The sequence below is a fragment of the Megalopta genalis genome, chromosome 11 (genome assembly GCF_051020955.1).
Source record: "Megalopta genalis isolate 19385.01 chromosome 11, iyMegGena1_principal, whole genome shotgun sequence".
NCBI lineage: Eukaryota > Metazoa > Arthropoda > Insecta > Hymenoptera > Halictidae > Megalopta > Megalopta genalis.
Window position 1 is genome coordinate 14087435 of NC_135023.1, and position 22244 is coordinate 14109678.

Consider the following 22244-nt stretch of genomic DNA (forward strand, 5'->3'; position numbering starts at 1 on the left):
TGCCTATTTATTCCAATAATTCTTTACTGGAATACATTATTCTGCCTGTTTATTCCAACAATTCTTTACTCGTGTAAATTATTCTATTCATTTGTACGAATAGTTCTTTACTCGAATAAATTATTCTATTCATTTGTACGAATAGCTTTTTGCTCGAATAAATTATTCTACCTACTTATTCGAATAATTCTTTACTCGAATAAATTATCCGAATAACTATTTTGTTTTTACGATAAGAATATATTTATACGAATGCATGATCACTTCGGTTTCAACTATTTATAGATCTGCACCTGTAGAAAGATCACTTAGTTATGCATCAATGATCAATCTACCCACGAACAACAAACTTACCGATGCAACCTTGGACAGAATGAACACCGTTTTTATTCAAATCGATTATTTTTTCCTTCATTCATCGCTTTAACCTAACGATGCCGCGCGGCCGACTTTGACTGTGAGTCACTGTGCATATTTTAATTTCATTAGTATAGCACGTCATAGGAAATCGCAGAAACTCTTGTTAAACAGGAGTCCACTATATCACAGTCGAGTTACAGAAAATCCATTCCAACAAATCGTCATCTCTAGTTCAATTTATTGAACAACAATAATAATCCAACATCGCTCAAGGACTAATTATGCAACGATTATGCTCGGTTTCCTTCTCGACGAGAATATCGACGGGAACCATTGAACAGCGTTCCCAGCCAAGGTTCCATGGTTCCCGTGCCGCATTTCCCGGAATTTTCTTTGAAAAGCGAAGCGCCCCTTCCGGTCCCGGCGATAAGCCCAGTTTCCAAGAAAGCCGGGGCCTTTCTAATTCACTGACGGAACGAAGGAGAGTTCGTTAGTGCGAGATAATTGCAATGAAAAGTGTACATTGTTCGGCGGTCCCACGAGACGCTTCTTCGTCGGTCTTCTCACGGGGCCCTGAAGAAGGTCCTTCTTCCGTGATCCACATCCAGCGTCGCGTGTTGTAACAAGGACGATTCTACGGGCTCTCGAACGAGTTATCGAACGAAGGACGCGTCGAACAGTAACATACGGGACCCCCCGTGCCACCCCTTCGCCCCCTTCCGCGCCGCACGGTCCTCATCGAAACGGGGTCTTTATAGAATCTTCGCTTTCTCTTTTATACGCATTCTTCCGCGGGTACCTTAATCTGTCCGTTCAATTTCATTCTACGAATATTCATCGATGATTCCCACGATTTCTTTCCCCTTTCTCTGTGCCGCCTAATTGCCGGTCTCGTACAGCCCCTCGAAATTTGATTGGCGACAGTAAGCGGGAACGGTTACGCCGATGTTTAGAGCTCGAAATGGTCTTGACACACTTGTTCCATTTATAGGCGAAAACGCAGGAACAATAGCAACACTTAGAATTCGACTCGTGGCGCAGTTCACGTTTTATTGTTAGGTGGAGAATGTTATAGAATCACTGCTAAGAAGTTATTTATCCGTTATAACCGGTCATCCGATACGAATAAAATAAAGAGATTGGATGGTATAACAAAATTTTTAACAAATTCTTAGTAGACGATGTGAACCCTGACGAAGTAGATCCAGAAGAAAATTTGCAGTGTCAGAACTTGAATGAATCTGCCCGTGACTGTCGTGATGTCATGAAGTCGCAAGAAAAATTTCTCGCTTGAGTTAACATGGCCTAGAAGATTTATCTTCATGGAACAATGGTCGCGTTAGTTCGATGGTTCGTCCCTTATTGACACTCGATGAGGTTGTACACGTTACTTAACATAATTCTCTTAAACGTCTATTAAAATGTCCGATACTTGTACCAATAATTACGTGGATAATATTATCGACGATAAAAGTAATGCTAAAGAAAAATGAAAGATAGTTCAGGTTTAAATCGTTAACCCATTAAGTGTTCATCTCTGTGGTGATAACATAATTATAAAAGAAAGTGTAAAATTAGCAACGTTTTTAATACATTTGAATCGATTCGATCGAACTTGGACCTCTTCGTTATTCATATGCAAAGTAAAAACAATTTATTCTGATTTTTTAATTACCACATTTATGTCAGTAATAACGCAATAAACACTATATGCAGTTAATATCTAATACTGGTTACGTAAATTTTATTGTGTGTTAAGGGTTAACAGGGAAAATTCGCAGAAGGTTGTACACGAAGTTGTAGATTGTAGATTGTAGATCGCAGATTGGTAGAATTGTAAATTCAGAAGAAGTTGTAGATTGTAGATTTGTAGAATTGTGTATAGAATTGTAGATTCAGAAGAAGTTGTAGATTGTAGATTGTAGATTGTAGATTTGTAGAATCGTAGAATTGTAGATTCAGAACACTTCGCTACCCAAAGACATAGATCACACATTTTCCCTTGCTTCTCGGAATAGTAGAATAGATCTTCTTCCGATTTACAGCAAAAACATCGCAGAACAGACGATCGTGTCTCGTTACAGTTACACGCCGTTGTTTTTACATACGCGTCGTTCGCTTTAGAGCGCATTTTTCAGTATAATGCACAAAGGTGTTTCGTTCGGGAAAAGTTCACGGCCGACGTGCGTAAATGATCTTCGCCGATTCAAGAAATCAGGGTCAATTGTATTCTATGAGATGTAATTTCCATACACTTCGCTCGCAGCCGCTCATCGCGTTTCATAATGCGGCTTATGCGGACTTCGAAAGTTATTCTCCCATCGACTTTGCCGGTAATTTATTGGGAACGGTGTGCTCCAGCCTGCATTGTCATTCGAAACGTTGTCGCATTGTGTGTTAACAAAGAACGAACGGAGACTTCTGTCAGCAGCCCGCTCTTTTTGCGTCATCTGAGTCGAACGCAGATTCAGTTGCTCGGGGGAGCTCGCTTGAAGCGAGTACGTATTGCTTTAGCTTCGCTTAAAATCTTTCCGCAGGGAAACAATTCCTGCGAAATGCACACCTACGATCTTTTTCTACTCAATATCTTATAAGTAGACAGTGGTTTTTATGAAAAATCAAAATTTTTTGGATCTATTGTACAGAACAAGAATTATTAGATTCTTTTAACATTTTCATTGCATGGAATTTTAACTAGACAATTTTGTCATAAATACATAAATGTGAAAATCGTTTGCATAAAAAATGAAACTGCAGGAAACCAAATTGTTGTTCTCTTCAACCTTTGATTCTTTCAATTCTTCCACCGCCATAATTACCTAAAATCGTGTTCTGAACGTGAAAGTGAACAATTCGTAATATTTGATAGATTCTAAGATGAATGTAAACTTTTTCATAATAATCGCAGATAAAATAGTGGTAGTAATAGTGCTGAAATAGTAGATAGTTACTTATTATACCAACCATTTTTAAATGTACTTCTATAACTTATTGGAAACAGAATATTTTATGTGCAGCATCAAGTATCAATCTAGTATCCAAATTTCATATTTCATTAATGGACCAGTGTGTACGAAATTAAATTCTGAAATAAGTAAATAATTTAGCACATCGATTGTTTCCAGAAGTACCATTGCAAGTAATTAGAAACAGAATATTTGATGTGCAGCATTAAGTATCAATCTAGTATCCAAACTTCGTATCTATCAGTTCGTACGAAATGAAATAGAATAGAATTTGTAAAACAACATTGAATAGCCGAGTTCTAAAACGGTTTAACAAGTAGAAGCATTCTCAGAAGTACCTTCCTAACGAATTAAAAGCAGACCGTGTTCTATGGAAAATCTAGTATCCAGTCTTCCTATCCCATTGCGCCCAAGTTGCAAGAAACCAATTTAGTAAAAAAATGCAATCCAATTAAAACGTCAGCAACAGCTCGGTACGTTCAAGAGGCAGGCATAGAGATTCCCCAATTAGCATCCCCGCTAAAGCAGATAATTACTCGGCAGGCAGATCGGTATCTGGTCTACATGGAGCAAGTAGGTGCAAGTGTCCGGTTAAAGTGACTGTGTCGCGGAGTGATCACGTCGAACGAACGAATGTGTTTACGGCGACCGGTGATCGAAGCGTCGCCCGTCAACTGACCAGCATGGAGAGAGAAGTTTCGGACACCGAGGGTATCTTCTCGAAGAGGTTGTCGAGCAACTGGGCGGAGCTGCCGACGACCCTAAGGAAGAAGCAGAAGCACCGACCGGAGATCCTCTCGCAGTTCTTCGACCCTAGCGAGGTCTCGGAGACCGATTGCCGGAAGATCGAGCCGAAGCCGTTCAACAACGTGCAGAGGATCGTCCGGCGATCGGAGTTCCTGCGCAAGTTCGAGACGAACGAGAACAGCAGGAACCTGGATTACCGTCGCGAGGCGAAGATCGAGAGGAGATCGACGCCGGACTACTCGTTCTGCCGCGTGAAGGAGGACTACAGGAAGCACTACGACGACCACGAATCGAAGCTTGGCCCACGTCGGAAGAGCCTGAGCAATCTCGTCGGGAAGTTCGAGCAGAGGAACTTCTCGGACGAGGATCGCAAGACGAACTCGCCGGACAGTCTGCTGGTGAAGTCCTCGGAGTCGGACCTGAGCAGCGACGAGTACGGGCAGACGGACGACTCCGGAGCCTTCCTCGAGAAGGCTTCGAACCGCGACCGAGGGCTGAAGAGCGAGCCGAAGAACAGGTTCATCAAATTCTTCGCGAAAGACGACTGCAAGAGGAAGAAGAAGCAGGAGGAGCGCAAGGTGTCCCCGGACTCTAGCCAGCTGGACGTGAACAAGAACAACCTGAAGCAGATGCCGAGGAGCGCCGAGTCGAACAAGAAGGAGTCGAAGATGTCCAGCCAGCAGAAGTTCGAGTACGAGAACATACCGAGGATCGACGTCTCCAAGCTGGAGCAAAAGGCCTTCCTGAGTCCTCTGGCTCCGGCGATCAACTCGTTGAGCTCGAACAACGCCGAGCGGACGCAGAGTCAACCGACCATCGAGCAATTGAGACTCGAGGAGGGTTGTCTGCTGAGAAACTCGAGGAACGCCAGCCCGTCCGGACAACCGAAGAATAATGAGTTCCAGGAGATAAAGTATCGCGCTCAATCCCCGGCGAAACAGAGGCAGAACTCGGAAGAGCTGCAGGTGAACGATCTGATCCAGGACTTTTACGACAGCGATCAGATCGTCGGTCGCATGAACGGCGAACGGAAGGTGTCGAAGATGGAGACGATCGCCGAGGAGAACGCCGACGGCAGCAAGCTCAGCGTGCGCGAGATCCTGAAGAGGTTCGAGGAGCTCCGGACGCAGAACGAGGCGCAGGTCGAGGAGAAGTCCGGTGACAAGACGCTCACCACCATTCAGGAGACCTTGAAGAAACTCGACGAGAAGGTCAAGAGCTACCAGGTCACGATCCCGATAAAATTCTTGTCCTCGATTAATAAATAGCCGGTAAATCTCGCCGGATACGCGGAGAGATCGGACACGTTCGCGTTTACGGTCTCCACCGGTTCTCCTTACCTTGATTTTATGAACTGCCGACCCGACGGATGATGTTGACGGATTTTATTTCGTGGAAACGAAGTTCGTGCGCGCGACGCTCGATCGTGATCGATGGAATTGTGCTGCCGGAATTTTTTTCTCAATGAAATGCTTCTGACCCAAAATTATCTCGGACGGTGTTGCGATTTTTCGCTTTCTTCTTCATTCAGAATTCATTCGGGTTCTTCTGTCGTGTCGTTCGTGTTGGAACGCTAATTAGGATTTGAATCTTCTTTTAAAAATTGAAACAACGGTGTGTGAATTAGTTGTCTGCAAGTTGAAATAATTGGTTTAGGAGACGACGTGAGAGAACAAATTGTTGTAAGTTGCGAAGCTTTTTACTTTTTGGCAGTGCGATATCAAATATAGTAGTATCTAGAAAATTAAATTGTTGAACGTCTCAAAAATATTAATTTTAATTATATTATTACTATTACTATTATTTTGTTTTATAATTTTTCAAATATTTGGGCATAAATTTTTTTAATTTTTTATAATATTCTATTCGTATGCGTCACGAGAAAATGTTTGCTATGTCAACTTAATTTTTAGAATTGGAAACTCATTTAGCTGGTTAATTCATTTTTGATTAATTAATCTTCTAGCTTTTAAGTTGAATAATAAATAATTCAAAAAATGCCCCGCAATAAAATATTTTTCCGAATTTCACGATTTCACTCAATATTAGATTATTGCTGCGAGAAAATAGAATTTACCGAATTTCTTTCTCGTCGACGTACATATTCATTAACTTCGCGAAGTGTTTACTGGCAGCTAATACCCTGTAATCTAATTAATCTGACGAAACAAAAGAGTGTTATATAATATAGGAAGTGTCTGCAAGTAAGTCTCTCGATTACATAATAAAAGTCATCGTTAGTAGAAAGATTACGTAAAATCGATATTTTCGCGAGGCATCCATGCAATTTTTTAATTAAACGCGCACAGTAATAACAGCAGCTGTGTAATTAAAAGTTTACATCACCCGACACATGCTGCTATTTAATTTCGTTTATTAGATACTCCAGTTGCTAACGACCTTTGCAACTTTCTCGTTTGTTCAGTTAATTGACTTCGCGAGATATGCTGCATGCGCAAAAATTCGTAACATTCTTTTGCAATTTTGTGTAGCAACGGAGTAAAAATTAGGGCGAAATTTGGAATGTAACTTGCATTATGCGAGTCTTGGGAAACGATTTTCTATTTTCTCTTTCTTTTGCAAAATGGATGAACTATCGTATCTGGACTGCGAATCTCTATGCAAAATTCAAATTTTTATCGTATCTTGTATCAAACAGAAATTGGTTAAAAATGAATTTCTTCTTTTAATGATGTTAACACAGCGAAAGTAATGCTGGAATATTTGTAAATTCTTTCGGTTCACCAAGTGACCCACTTGATAATTTCACAATTATATTTGTTTTGATAACAATTAGAATTACAATATTTTATAATTTTTATGTGCAAAGTTTAAAAGCATATTGTACTTATTTTCTCAATAGTGTTTAACTTTTTATTCACTACAAAACTATTTTTTAAAATGAAAATACTGTTCAATAAAGCTGGTCACGGATTTCGGAAAAGTTTCCAACGAACTCAAATTTATATTCGAATGTTTCCCCGCGCATAAAATCATTTTCAACCTATTTTATTGATAACGTAAACTTATTTATAAACGTATCACCACGGGCATAGCCTGTTTCTATGTGGACATTCAGTTTTTATGCGGACATAAAATTAGACCCGGCAGACGTTCCTCCGGTGTTTACACCGTGTAAGAAAAAGAAAGGCGAGTCACGAACGGGCTCGCGATTTCTGCGCCGCGCTTTTCCCGTCAGGCGAGCTCAGCCCGCGGAAGTAATTAACACGGAAAACATTGAGGCGATTTTTCTCGGCGGCGTTTTACGGATTACTGCGCGGAGCAGGCTCGTCAACTCTTCTGTTTTACGACGGATGAGCTTTCATTTCCTATTAATCCGGTGTCCTTGATGATGCCCTGAATCACGCGCCGCACACTGGGCCAATTTCATTCAGAAGACGGAATTAATTGAACAGAATAGAGTTTTCGACGTTTTCCTAACGCAAACGACTTTAATTAGTAGTTTTATTCGTGTTTACGTAGCATACATTTTTGTTTACGTTGTGTTTTGTTTTACGTGCATACATTTTTGTTTCATATATATATATACATATTTACATGTACATATAGGCCTAGATATATTTTTATATTTATAAATGGATTAATTAAAAATTATGTTCTGCTCAAAGACAGTTTTAAGAGAACTAAAGGGAAAAATTATTCTGATAAAATGTTCTCTCACGAATGCAGCTGCAAATTGCTGCAGCTGTATTTGGCCATCTGCAGTGTTCACTGAAAACTGAATACACGAAAAATTTTGATATAATGTTCCACATAGTTTTCTATGATCTCCAACTTGTTTTTAATCGTTTCCAATTTCTTTTATATTTTTTTAACAATTGTATTGCCTTCATACAATGCAGATAATAACAATATTTGCTTTTTAATGTTTCAAATTATTCCCACTATGATAAAATATCACAAGTAGAATATTACATTGTAGTAGAGAATAAACATTACAAAATAAAAATAATATTTTAAATATTAAATTTATTAAAATATTGTTTTAAACGTATTTATTAAAATACTATTTTAAACGTATTTATTAAAATACTATATTAAACATAGTTAAAATACTATTTTAAACATATTTATTAAAATATCATAAATAAGTTAGCAGGTACATTTCAGACACGTTAAATGAAACAGATAATTTGGCCAGCAAATTCTGGCAAGTACCTCACTTTGCGTCGATCGCCGTTAGCGTTTCCGCGATTCCGCTTCGGCAATCCGCTCCGCCATAAGCGATTCCGCTTCGCCAGCGCGAAAATCCGTTTTCAGACAGTTACTCGGCTGTTGGCTCGTCCGATTCCCGAAGCCGAGAAATCGGGATCGGTACGAAAATGCCTCGTTACCGTTACCCGGACGATACCGGAGCACCGAGCACCGAAATGGAATGCAGAGGCTGCCCCGGAGCAACTCGCATAATCAGCCCTGTTTACGTCGCCACTATGCGCGACCGGGGATATATTAGCGAAGCCGAACCGCCCCGGCGCAAAGGTACAGTAATTGAAGGCTGCGCCGTGTGTAACGAGCGGAACCATTAAAAAGTTTAAAGAGAATTAATGGTGCCACCTTAGAAGACGTTACTCCGCGGGCAATTAAGGTTAACGAACAATGAATTACGACTTTATGACCGCTGAAATAGTGCGCCCCGCGAGCGACGCCCGCTGTCATTGCCTCTGCGTCTTCATCTCCTTCGGCGTTGCCCGTCGCCACACACACACACACACACACACACACAATAGTTAAACTCGAAATTTTATAGAGGATTTACGGCCGCGGTTAGTTTTCGGTGGAGAAGAATGGTTTATGGAGTCGTTTGATCGGGGGTTATTATCTGGTCACCGTGGGACTTCGATTTTATTCTTTGAAAAATCGATTCTACGACATTTTACGTTGATTTTACCGAGTTTGTAAATAAGATTTGATTTGAGATATTTTCCTGCGAATAAAAATTGTTAATACGATTATCCGATGAAAAGATTTTGAATAGATGACGCAAGTCTTCGTTTTTTGTATTTTATTTCTTAGCTGTATTGTTCACTAACATTCGTTTCTTTTGCATTTTTTTCAGCTTTTTGATTGCTTTACCGAGTTTATAATTTTATGTGACATTGGCTATTATCTTTGGAATAAATATTATTTATATAATTGTCTAGCCCTTCTTCGTGTAGTCCTTGCTTTTTGTAATTTATTTCTTAGCTGTTGTTCACAAGAATTCGTTTCTTTTGCGTCTTCTTCGGTATTTTTGATTAACAAACAATTATTCTTGAATTTAAACGAATCAATGTTAATAACTAACCTAGTTATTCGATGAAGACCTTTTCATCGAAATAAAGCAAGGCTTTTTATCGTTTTGTTGTATTTTTGATGCTTGACATTCGTTTACTTAGCACAGTGTCTGTTGTTCGAACGTTAATATCGCAATGCTCCAGTTGAAAAAGTAGGCAAAAGAAAATAACTTCCTGCGCATCGGGCAGTTAATTAGTAATCAGGGTTATATAAAATTACTTGACGAGGTAAACGCATTTCGAAGAATCGATAGAAGCGGCACGTGCATAATTCTGTCCAGTCATTACGCGCAATATTATAATGTTCGCTGCTTTGAGGTTAATGCTGATGACTTCTTGCCACGCGTTGAAGTCTCCAGGCGGACGTTTATGTCGCAGTTTTATTCCGCCGGTGCTAATCGCACTTTAAACACGTTTTCTAATAATTTATAGTTCCCTGATTTTTTGTTGTAAACGACGCCGTCACGAATTTATGCTTTCGAAATTATTTCGGGACAGAGGATTTCGTCGGAATTGGAGGATATTACGGCTGCAGTTGGAAAATTATGATCGCAGCCGCGGCTGACATACTTTTCTTTCTACAAAGTGGGTAGAAGCGTACGCAAGGAACTGCTAAACTGTCGTTTCATATAGACACGCGGATAATTAATTTAATTTATTCACACAGCTCGCGGAGTCGGCCGTGAAAATGTATCCTGCAAACAGGCCAGAGAAATCATGCGGCTTCTTATTCTTATTAATATTATACCGTAACTACGTGTGTTGATGTCTTCCACCATACCTCGATGCATTAACGATTATGTAGGTCAGGGTCAACATCTGCTTATCCCGCTTCCTCGGGTAGATTCAGGCCTTGTCAGCGTCGTCTTAGGCGTGAATGTATCAGACACTATTTTCCGACACCTTTGGAAAACTAATTTCTCATCAATTTCACCACGAAATCATGTCGAAACGCTTGTCCCCATTAAATCAGAATAATTTTCAGCTCCTATTAAAAGCACAATTTTTCGCAGCAATTATACTCCGTTGTTAATTGATCGGCGTCCGTTTAGATCTTCATTAATCGGTGCACTGTTCTCTACCAAATAATTGCTAATCAAATTCCTGCTCGAACAAGAAATCTATCCGTAATTAAACTGCGGAATGATTTTCTAATCGTAATCCGAATGATTATTGCAATTTTTCAAAACATCAATATTGCTCGGAAGACTAATTAGTAACTGTAAGCGCGACTGTTCAAAAGCTAAATTATCTTAGCGTCTTTAAACGATTCTATCGCATCCAGCATTTCATTCGCGGCGCGCAACAGCTGCTCATTATATTCGAAATTGCTGCGGATTCAGGGTTCTATTATTGTACTGTCATTCCCTCAATAACGCGGTAGAACGAAATCGTAATTCGCTAAAGATATGTCAGCCGAGGCAAATATAATAGCAATCGTTCGGACCAATAAGCTTTCACGGTACTGCGAAGGTCATCGATGTGCATCTGCAACGTGGATAACTGAAATTTTCTCTTACGGATTATTCGATGAACCGTCTATTGGAATATTATACACGTAAATAACAAATCCCAATTTTACAATAACAGTTAAGAAATTATTCGAAAAAGGATTGTTGGAATTGAGCACGCGGAGCTCTTCCAATTTTATAATAACGTTAACTGCAAATAGAAAAGTATTTAAATATTTTAAATTAAAACACAAGGACGATGTCCATATTAACTTTCTCGGATAGAATGTCGCCATCTCGAAATTGTTGTTAATCTAGCAAAGAAATGATTAATCTATATGATAACGAAAGGTCAGTGCGTATTTTCCAACATTTAAAACTCTGATGTAAGATCTAATTCTGTAAGAACAATAATTTTAATATGTTATGAAATCGTTGTCTGACTTGATATAATTTATTAAAAACTATTCAAACTTACGTAAAACGAAGGAATCCGAGTTTTCTAAATGAGAAATATTCTATCAAGAATTTCCTGAAAGACAATTGATTGAATAATTTCCTGAATGTAACATAAATGAATAATTGCTTGAAAATAAAATAATGTAATATTTATCTTAAATTAAAATGAATAAATAATTACCTAGAATTTGAAAAATACGAATAATTTCTTAAAATGTGAACAAAATATGAATAATAATTTCTGAATTCTGAAATAAATTAGTATTTGTTCGAAAGTAAAATAAATTATCTAGAATATGAAAAATATGAATAATAATTTCTGAATTCTGAAATAAATTAGTATTTGTTCGAAAGTAAAATAAATTATCTAGAATATGAAAAATATGAATAATAATTTCTGAATTCTGAAATAAATTAGTATTTGTTCGAAAGTAAAATAAATTATCTAGAATATGAAAAATATGAATAATAATTTCTGAATTCTGAAATAAATTAGTATTTGTTCGAAAGTAAAATAAATTATCTAGAATATGAATAATATGAATAATTGCCAAAATAATCCTGAAAGAGAAACAAGTTAGTAATTGCTTGGAATGTGAAAAATATAAATGATTTGCTAGAATGTAAAAAGTGATAGGGGTTTAAGTAAAAAGAGCGCTTAAAAGCGACAACTAAATAAATAAAGCTCCCCGGTGAAAGCGCAGATTAAACCGCATATTTGTAAAGAATTAATAGCCGGTGATCGTTTCTGAAAGATTAATACAGAAATTTCGTGTGGAATAGGATGAAAATAATATCAGCGGAGCCCACTAATCATGTTCTCCACATTCCTATTCTGGATCTCGATCGCGTGCAAGGAAACCCGTTTTCTCGTCCGCGAGATCGATCGATGGATCCGAGATATCCGTGACGGCGTCGGTGAAAAGCAGGAAATGGAAGGCGAAAGAGAAAATGAATAGTAGGAAAGGTCGAGAAACCTTTCGTGTAAATCACTTGCGAAACCAGGGCGTCGTATCGCCGTCATGCGAGGATTTTACACCGGTAATTTACACCGCCGAATGTAATTTCGATCGTGAAAGAGGAAACGGAAGGGTCGCGCGTCCATTAAAAGACAAAATACAGCCGATTACATTGCTGAAAAATAACACGCTGCTTGAAAACAATTCCGCGCGGCAAGCGAACAGTTATTTGCTAATTGCTAAAACCTAATTGTCCGGGTGTCACTTGCAATACGAGCTGCCAGTCCCGCGCGAATTAAAATGTATGATTAATCATTTTATAATTGTCGCTCTCTTGGGAAACGGCCGAACAATTTCCTTTGATGCGGCTCCCGGTTTTCCGGTGTGAACCGCGCGGAAGGTCAATTTCGCGACTTTCGTTGCACGAACGCGCACTTTTAAGTCCGACTCGTTGCTGGCTAGCGTTGTTGCTGAAGCCACTAAAAATTTATTACGGCCGAAGAAATTTTACGTTTGGAAAACAAGTTATGCAAAAAGATTATGTCCTACATTTCGCGATTTCTGCACTTTCTGTTGAGGTATCTTATCGATAGAAATGGTTTGCTATCCACTTGTTTGAACTGTGCAAACTACTTTCTCGAATATCGATAAATAAATAACGAGAGGATCGAATAGCTGGATATTGGTGAGAGTGACTGAATTTCGACCAGCAGCTTGACCTAATTTACTAATCGTATTAGTACTATCAACAAACGTATTTGTGAAACTCAATGTAAGCACAGTTCACAAGAAATTAATGCTCTTGATAACACTGCTAGCAGTTTCTTTTCTCTGAGATACGTTAAAAATGAAAATGATAAATATATAAGAACATAAATAATATAAATAAATAATATAAATAATATTCTCCTAATATACACAAGTGCAATATGTAATAGCTATGATGATATAGTTACGTTTTTACTTTATCTTCATTCTAGTTTCTATGAAAAAAAAACCGATCCAGATTTTGCTTTTCTGAGTGCATTAAAAGTTTCATGCGCTTGTAACGAGACTATGTAAATTAATTACATAACAGTGAAGATGTAATGGAAGATTTGAAATCCATTAACTCATTAAGTGGTATTCAACTTATTAAGTTCCTTAAAACAAGAAATACATTTTCATCCAATTTCCATTTTTTACAAATAATTTGAAACATTTTTCATTTGCATCCAGATCCACGGTTTACTTACAACTATACAATGCGCCGTCGAAAACGTACAGAAAATAGAATTAAAATACGAAAACGGTCAGAGTGATTATTTTTTTAAGAGACTCGTCAAGAGATTCTTCCAAGAAGTTACAATGTTTACGATGAAATAATACTAATTGGAAAACACGGTTTGCTCGCAGGTCGATCAGAAGCCGCTGCACAAGTCGAACCACCACGAGAATCACGTGTCCCAGATCACAAAATCGATTCAATCGCAGGCGAACCACGGTTCGTTGAATCATGTCCAGTCCCACGGCCAGTCTAATCATGTTATCTCGAATCACGAGAACCACGTGCCTGCGAGTCGTGTGCCGAACCACGTGTCGGCAACGAACCAGACGAACCATCAGAAAAACCAGCAGAACCAGCGGCTCAGCCCTAACCAGGAATGGCGGCAGCCGGAAGACAACGGCAGACTGCAAGAAGATGGCATCTACGAGAGCGGGCCGGTGGTGAACGATGGAAAGCACTCGCTTTTGCAGTACGCCATGTTGAACTTTAGACAGAGCACTGAAAAGTTAGTATTCCTATCAATTTTATTTTAAATCGTCGTTTTGTATGTTGTTTGATCGTCGATTTTCAAAACGGGCTCGAGATACTCGATTCTCAAATGAGTCATCTTCAAAGAACTCTTTAAAATCGCAGCGATTTATTTGAGAATAAAATCTGAGAATTCATAATTTAATCTAGTTGTTATATAATTTTTAAAATAGGCTTGAGATATTCCATTCTCAAATTATAACAATATTAGTACAAAATTGAAGTGATTTATTTAATGAAGTAAAATATCAGTATTCAAAATTTACTGTAGTTGTTAAGATTTTTACAATGGACTTGAAATATTTAATTCTCAAAATTGTAAATACAAAGTTGAAATGATTTATTTAAAGGAACAAAATCTAACAAGTCAAAATTTAATCTAGTTGTTAGAATTTTTAGAATAGGCTTGAGATATTTCATTCTCAAATTATGACAATATTAGTACAAAATTGAAGTGATTTATTTAATGGAGTAAAATATGACTGTCCAAAATTTACTGTAGCTGCTAGGATTTTTATAATCGACTTGATATACTTCATTCTCAAATTATAACCACAAAATTAATACAAAATTGTAGTGATTTATTTAAAATATCAAAAGTTGAAAATTCAAAATTGATTGCAGTTGGTATTTTCCTTTTGTCGCATTTTATGGATCATAATTTTTATCACATTCAGTACATTAGTAATTAATTATTAATAAATGTAACAAGCTACTCTAAGAATTAGTTCAGCTAGTTTAAGAATTTTGAATTAGTATAAAATGTTTTCAGAGAAGCTAACGTGTAAGCTATTAGATAACAATTTCAAATTGTTATTCCTGTAACCAAATCATCGCAGAGTTACGCTTTTACACCAAGTTCAGTAAAACTGACTCGGATACAATATTTCTTCAAAGCAATCCTCGTTAATCTCGACTCATTCATAGACACAATGTGGAACTCATAAATGATTCATCGAATTACTCATTGAGCGAACGGTGAACAGGTGAACATATTTAATCCTAGGTTTCAGTAGACTTGTCTTTAACTCGTTTATTCCCTCGTCTGTTGCACGCTGTACACTCTAGACACGGATATGTGAGTATTCAAAATCACGGTGTACCATAACGCGAGATCTCTCTCGACGCAGAGTCCTTAAACCGAAACACCTATGCCGAACCGAGATACGGTAATAAAAGGGAAATTAATGTTAAAGACTAATTGGCCGCTCTTACGCAAGAAAGGCGAGACAGCCGTGTCGAGAAAGCATAACGCACTGCAGTTCTCATAGTAGCATCGACCATCTCGGCGAGCGCAAGGCTGAACCAGTACTCCTCGTCTTCTTTTGGCATCCTTCCGCGAGTTATCCTTTCGAAGCTCTGCACCGTTGCGATTGCCGGGAATCGATCTATCGAAGTGGAGTTCATTCATAAAAGTGAGACAAAGTTACCGCCAGCGTTCCGTGCCTCTTTTTCAGTGCATCGGGGGAACAATTGGGTCACGTTGAATCGAAATCTTTTATCATCAACGTGGCTGGTCTGGTATTATTTGCGAAAGTGTCGATATCGTTGCTAGTTAACAATTTCTTCTTTCGAACATATAACAATTTACGTTGGCGAGTCGAACTCGTAATTATAGCTGCAGCCATTATAACTCTAAATCCAAAATAGTTTTCTTGACCTATGGTAATTACATTTTATACAATATTTAGAGTTCAATTGAATTTTGCAACAGTTTTCTAATTGTAGACAAATTTGATAACGTTAAAATTATGTTGAAATGTGATGTAACAATTTTTAATGACGCCATAGAATCGTCGCTCGGATGCAAAGGGCTAAACAAAGCCTGCTAGACATAAATAACATTTTTCACACGGGAATACAATTTTATTTTTATCATCGAAGCTGATGTCGACATGAAATATTATCTTTCTTTTTCTGTCAATTAATTCTAAGTATTATGGTTGTAAAGACAATATGGCGGGGGATTAATTATGATAATGGCGATTATGATTTGTTGGATATATTAATATGTCAGCAGAAAATCATGAAAAATGTAAGCTGTAAACATGATGCTGTCTCACTTAAGTGACTGAATTTAATTTTTCGGAGTTAGGGTATGTTAAAACTGGTACGACGAATTAAAATAAATTTGTTAATATTTCCATTACGAAGGAAATTATGGTTGGTTTCGCAGAGGGAATTAGTGTAGCGGTCGCGTTTTCTGTGAAAGAGTCGCGAAAATTACATGAATACAAGCACCGCTCTGGTAATTTCAATGCGTGGTAAAGTAACATCGCCTGCTCGCGCGCTCACATAGTCAGTTCCATTACCTTCTTGGCTCAGCATGCACGTTAAAGTTGGAAAGTTCTGTTCTACTTCTGCTGCCTTAATAATATAATACAATAACTATGTTCGAAAATGAACGACCGTGAAGTCTTATTGAATGTGAAGGTACACGAGTGTCGTTCCATGGAAGTAAATCGCTGTTTTTGTAAATATTCGGTCGGTATTGTGAACGTGACTGTCGAACGAATTTTTGTCTTTCTACGAAATATACAATAATAAACTGTTCATCTAAAACATTGAAACAGTGCGAGAAAATATTCGAAGAATTTTTAATAAATCCAACGACGAAGATAAACGTTGCCGAGGGAATGTTCTAAAAACAGTGTTCAACTCTATTATTATGTAAATTATGGAGAAATGCACATTTTCCACGTTATAAATATGAGCAATTACTTAGAGACAGTAATTACTTAGAAAATAGTCGTAAGTATGAATAATTACTGGACTGCGGATTTTGTTGCATTTTCTTCAATTTATCATCGAATAAAAACAGACATTTTTATGCAGCTCATACTTTTTACGATCAACTCGGACAATTTTTACTTGGCATAAAAATCAGCAGTTTTGTAATCGCGATGACAATTCTCTGTTTCGTGTGATCGAACAATTCTGACGGCAGGTGGCAGACGATCGAAGAAATCGTGAGAATGCTTAACGACGATCCTGTTCCAGAGATACAAAAATAGATTTCAAGCATAGCAATAAATCGGGCACAGGTGGAACCGGCGTAAAAAGAATAACGAACGTGCAGGATGCTAGGAGCAGCGTTAAAGAGGGATCATTAAAACACCTAACTAGAGTACCGATATCCTAAACACGACTTTGACAAGCGACGACCACCCATTCAGTACTCTGAACGGGACTTTTTCCCCCTCGGTAACAACGTCCAGCGATGGAAAATCCGTTTACGGGCCGGTGCACCGTCGCCAAGTGGTTTTCCATTTTGGAAGGCTATTACTCGCGTCGCCTGGGAGTCCCGTTCCTTCATTAAATTGATCCGAGCAGTCTTCTTGCGCGGCTCGCGTCCCGCAACAGCCGTAACACCTTTAGAAAAATGTCGAACAAACGATAGTGTTCATTTGTGTATTCTACTCCGTAGATTCGAGATGTTGAAGACCGCGGATGGCTCCATAAGCGGCTCCCTGAAAGTCATCGAGTCGCTCAAGAGCAAAAAGAAGAGCAAGAAGAGTAAAGGTCAACAAGATGGCGCGGAATGGACCTGGAAGGAACAGGTGGACCTCGTCAAGTACTCCCCTGTGCCAATAGAGCAGAGTCTACTCAGGCTGGACGCCGATCTGAGTGGTCTAGCCGTCGAATGCTTCCTTTGCTTGATGAGGTACATGGGCGACCAACCTTTGCCACCGGACACCAGCGAGGTCAAGTGCGTTTATACGATTCTGATGGTGAGTGTACTTCCTTTTTGTGCGACAGCGAAGTTATGTCAATGTTATATTGTTGTTACAGTTCTCAAGTGATTTTAAGTTAACCGGTTCGTTTAGTCTTCTCTGATCACAATTAGAAAAGTTCAAGGCTTGGATCCTAGATACTTAACCCTCCAATTGCACCCTAGGGTCTTCCATGATGTAAACTCCTGTGCGACACTTCGTAGTTTAAGCAATTTGTTTGCAATTATTTGTTTGAACAATGACAACTAGATTTTATGCATTTGTGGTAAAAATTGGCGAGTGAAAAAAGCAGTGAAAAGATTTAAGGAAACTAAAAATGTTGATGTTTTAATCTCAAACTTATTAAGATTATTTAAGGAAAACATAATCGTGCTTGGCTTCTATATCTTGTATTAAATACAAACAATTTTTATTTTGCATAAATATCCGCAGTCTACTAATGATTTAGACAATTCTCTGTACCGACTGCAGAAAAGCAGGATCCGTTATTAATTCAATTCATCCCTGGATAATTGCAGTTCGTGTATTGTTCCTGTTGTCAATGTACAACAATTCGCAATTTCATAGTAAACGGTTCGAATTCGTGTCTTTTGGAGGACCAGAAACGTTGAAAGGAGAAACATAGTCGCGGTCTTGTCCATCATATCTGGATCAGAAAGATTGTACGTTATTACAATAATTAGTAGCATTTTAAAACTTTCAGTAAGTTTCCAGCAGCGTAAAAATATGTTATTAGTGTAATCGACACTTAGAAAGCTCTGCGTACCGTTCAGCTTCGCGGATAGATTAGTATAATGAAAAGTGCCGAAGAAGAGTTTAATATAGGACAGCGAATAGTAGCACAACGTAGGGTAACAGTCCGCATGTGGTAACGGTGGTCCGTGATTTCCCTTGAATTATCTCATCAGACCCGATTTTCTCTGAAGAAAGTCCATCGATCACGTCCTAAATGACGCGCGGAGATCTCATTGACTAAATCGAGGTTCTTTTCACTGCTACAAAAAGGAAACCTAACTTCAGGCTTGTCAGTTTATCCAGTCTCTCTTTGGGTGATCATCTAGGAAATGTCCCACAATTATCACACAATAAGAGAACGGCTAAGTTTCGAATATTAGCTGAAGAACTCGCGTGGATGTCTAAGTGCGCGTACAGTAACTCACAAAAAAAAACGAGACCTACAAAATTCATTACTTAAAATTTCGCTACAAGCACAGATAAAAACGTTGAAAACGTTAGCTTCTTTATTTTCTTTTTTTTATAATTTCAAGTAAAATAGCAGAATAAAAAAATGTATTTTAATCATCGTAGAGGAAACTAATTCCTCCGACGTTGCCAAAAAATTTAGGTCATTTACTCCAGTTCTAGGAAAAGTTATACCGTTGAAAATATGTGCCAATACAATGTGTGTCACTATACTTTTTACTTCGTTCTTTGATCCGTCCGAAGCAATCCGTCGACCAGTGCACAAAAAGATCAACATCTCGGCGGCTGCGTTTACTTGCCAGGCGTTAATTCCTCAAACAATTACCGAGAGTGAAACCAGCTTTCTCTTCTTCTTTGCTGATAGGTCCGCGGCAATCAAAGCGGTTACTTGACACCAAATGATACCATTCTCACCGCGTAAACAGGAACTTAGACCGAAGAACTAGATGTTGCAATCCTATCGAAACTTTTGCTATACTTTTCTTTACCTCGTAGAAATGGAGGTATAAAAATACTGGGCACTACTGTGCTACTTGTCAGTGCATCTGCTTCTATGCAAGAAAAACTTGGAAAGCTTTTGTTTCTATATGTCTAAAAAATTGTCCGTCTGTTTATACATCGGTGTGATTTTATTATTTCATTTATTTTTATTATATTATTATTTTATTTCATTATTTTATTATTTCATTTTTGCCGATGACGAATAATAAAAGTATTTGATTAAATAAGTATTTGATAATAATAAAAGCATTTGAAACTGGCCATTTTGAAAAATATTAATATGTCAAATTAATAAGCAGTACGAAGTGAAAATAACAGAGATATGCATTTATTTTGTAGTACCATAAATGTGTAACGTGCATCGAAATAATATGTTGCAGCACTGCCACAAATACGAGCAACTCCGTGACGAGGTCTATTGCCAGCTGATGAAGCAGACGACAAACAACAAAAGCCCGAACCCGGACAGTTGTCAGCGCGGTTGGAGGATCTTCAGCATCGTCGCTGCCTATTTCACCTGCAGCGACGGCTTGAGGCCTTACTTGACCAAATACCTGGAAACGGCGGCGTACGACAAAAGGAGAGCCTATCATGGCACCGCAACGGTGTGTTTACAGAATCTTAGGAAGACTGTTAAGTACGGAGGAAGGAAGAATGTACCGAGCGTCGACGAAATCATGGCGATCAGCGCGGGTAGAAACGCGAAGAGGCAGATCTATAGATTGCCAGGTGGTACCGAGAGGGTCATCAATACCAAGTGCACGACGGTTGTACAGGTAAACCTCGATATTGGATCGTAAACCATCTCTATTCTTCATAAGTCGACTGCGGATTTTATGCATTTATGGCAAAAATGAGTAATCAAAATATAGACCAGCTTTTGATAGAACTGTTAAACGAAGGAACACATTTTTAATTTTCATAAAAATCCGCAGTCTATAAGTAACAACATGGCGTGCTTGTAATAGTAAATGTGCAGTAGACTGCAAAATAATATTTATACCAATGAAATATTTTCTGGGGCAATTGCAAGGTGCGCGAGGGAATTGAGAATTAATTTTTTATGCGAGAAATATTAATTCAGAAATGAAACAAAAATTGTCCGGGTATTCTTCTGAAATTTTTGCTGTTTCATATTTTTCACATTTTAGGTTTATCACAAAAATGAGTAGACAAAATATAAAACATTGGAAGAATTTAAACAATTAAAAATTTTATATCTATGTATTATTTTGAACTCAGTAAAATCATTTTAAAAAGGCAGAAATTTTTATTTAGATCTCGTTCATCGCAATTGAATAAGAATATCTTGATTTTACACAACAACCTGCAGTCTACAAATTAGTTACTATTTTATTGATAAACAAAGTTGATATACTGTAAAAGAATTATTTTCCCAACATAGTATTAATCGTTTCAAATATAATAAATATTCAGGAAAAATAAGGTCATACAATAGCACCGATAATGATTAAGTTTCTCTTCCTTTTCCGCAAGGATGTCATCGAAGAAATGTGTAACATAATATCCGTGAGACATCCCCACGAAATGGACGAATTCTCGTTGTACTGCATCGTTGATGGCGACGCATTCACCATGCCCTTAGCCAGAGACGAATACGTACTGGATGTAACGACCGAGCTCCACAAGAATCATCAAGTATTCTATTTAATATTCTGCAGGTATCTAATCACAATCTAAATCAGGATCTAATATGTAAATTAATTTCATAAGGATCTTTAATATTTTTATTTTTACTCCGAAAACGTTGTTCATTTGTGTAATTTGTTTTTGGAAATCTAGATCCGTCTGGTACTACCCTCTCAGATTGGACGCACCACTGTACATAGAAGTTGTTTTCAACCAAATCGCTCCGGATTATCTGGAGGGTCTTCTTCTAGTTCTGCCTGGTGACCATTTACCTCAAGAAGTCGTCGTATGTATTCATGCCAATTAACTTCGGTCCATCTACTATTTATGCAGATCCATCTTGAATATTTTAAAATGACTGAATAACCTATAACTGAATTTTCCTGGTAACAATTTTTTAAAAGAATCTCCGTAAAATAGTTAAGTAACTAACAAAGTCAAAACTATGATCGTCTAGTATTTTTCTTCTGTAGAATATTATATGCAGTAGCATATAATATATAATATATATATATATATATATAATTATATATAATAATATATAATATATATATAATTATATATAATAATATATAATATATATATAATTATATATAATAATATATAATATATATAATTATATATAATAATATATAATATATATATAATAATATATAATATTAAATATGGATTGCTTGCAGTAAATAATTCCTAGTTATTACAATGGAAAAAATTAACATAAACAACGAATGAAAATTATCAAATATTCCCATGAATTTATCGTCGGACGATTTGTTTGTCAAACGAAGTTACAGTGATACGTTTTTCCTTGATCCAGTACGACATGGCACAAATAGCAGCCCTGCTGCACAGAGCAGCAGACATGACGCACGAGCCGACCACGAAAGAAATCAAATACTTGTTGCCAAAGCCGGTGCTCAGTTTGAGAGAGCCACGACCGCAACAATGGTCGAACATGGTTCAGCAAGCGTGGAACAATGTGCAACATAACACGGTTGCCGCCTGTAAGGCGCAAGTTCTCGGTGAGTAATGTAATCGGATCATTTCATGAATCAGCTGCCAATTATTTGATATTCGAGCGTTGCTTCGCCAAAACAGAACGTACGACGATTTCTAAAGCACTGA

At 37.8% G+C, this 22244-nt stretch overlaps 1 protein-coding gene across 5 annotated transcripts in view; it reads left to right on the top strand.

The window, feature by feature from the left end:
- Myo10A (unconventional myosin 10A) overlaps positions 1-22244 on the top strand; it is a 112129-nt gene that overhangs the window by 86911 nt on the left and 2974 nt on the right. For all 5 annotated transcript variants that reach the window (XM_076525369.1, XM_076525367.1, XM_076525368.1 and 2 more), the window contains 6 exons: positions 13632-14008; positions 17459-17762; positions 19850-20245; positions 20967-21151; positions 21273-21405; positions 21937-22141. In XM_076525369.1, coding sequence (XP_076381484.1) covers positions 13632-14008; positions 17459-17762; positions 19850-20245; positions 20967-21151; positions 21273-21405; positions 21937-22141 — 1600 coding nt within the window. The remainder of the gene's footprint in view (positions 1-13631; positions 14009-17458; positions 17763-19849; positions 20246-20966; positions 21152-21272; positions 21406-21936; positions 22142-22244) is intronic.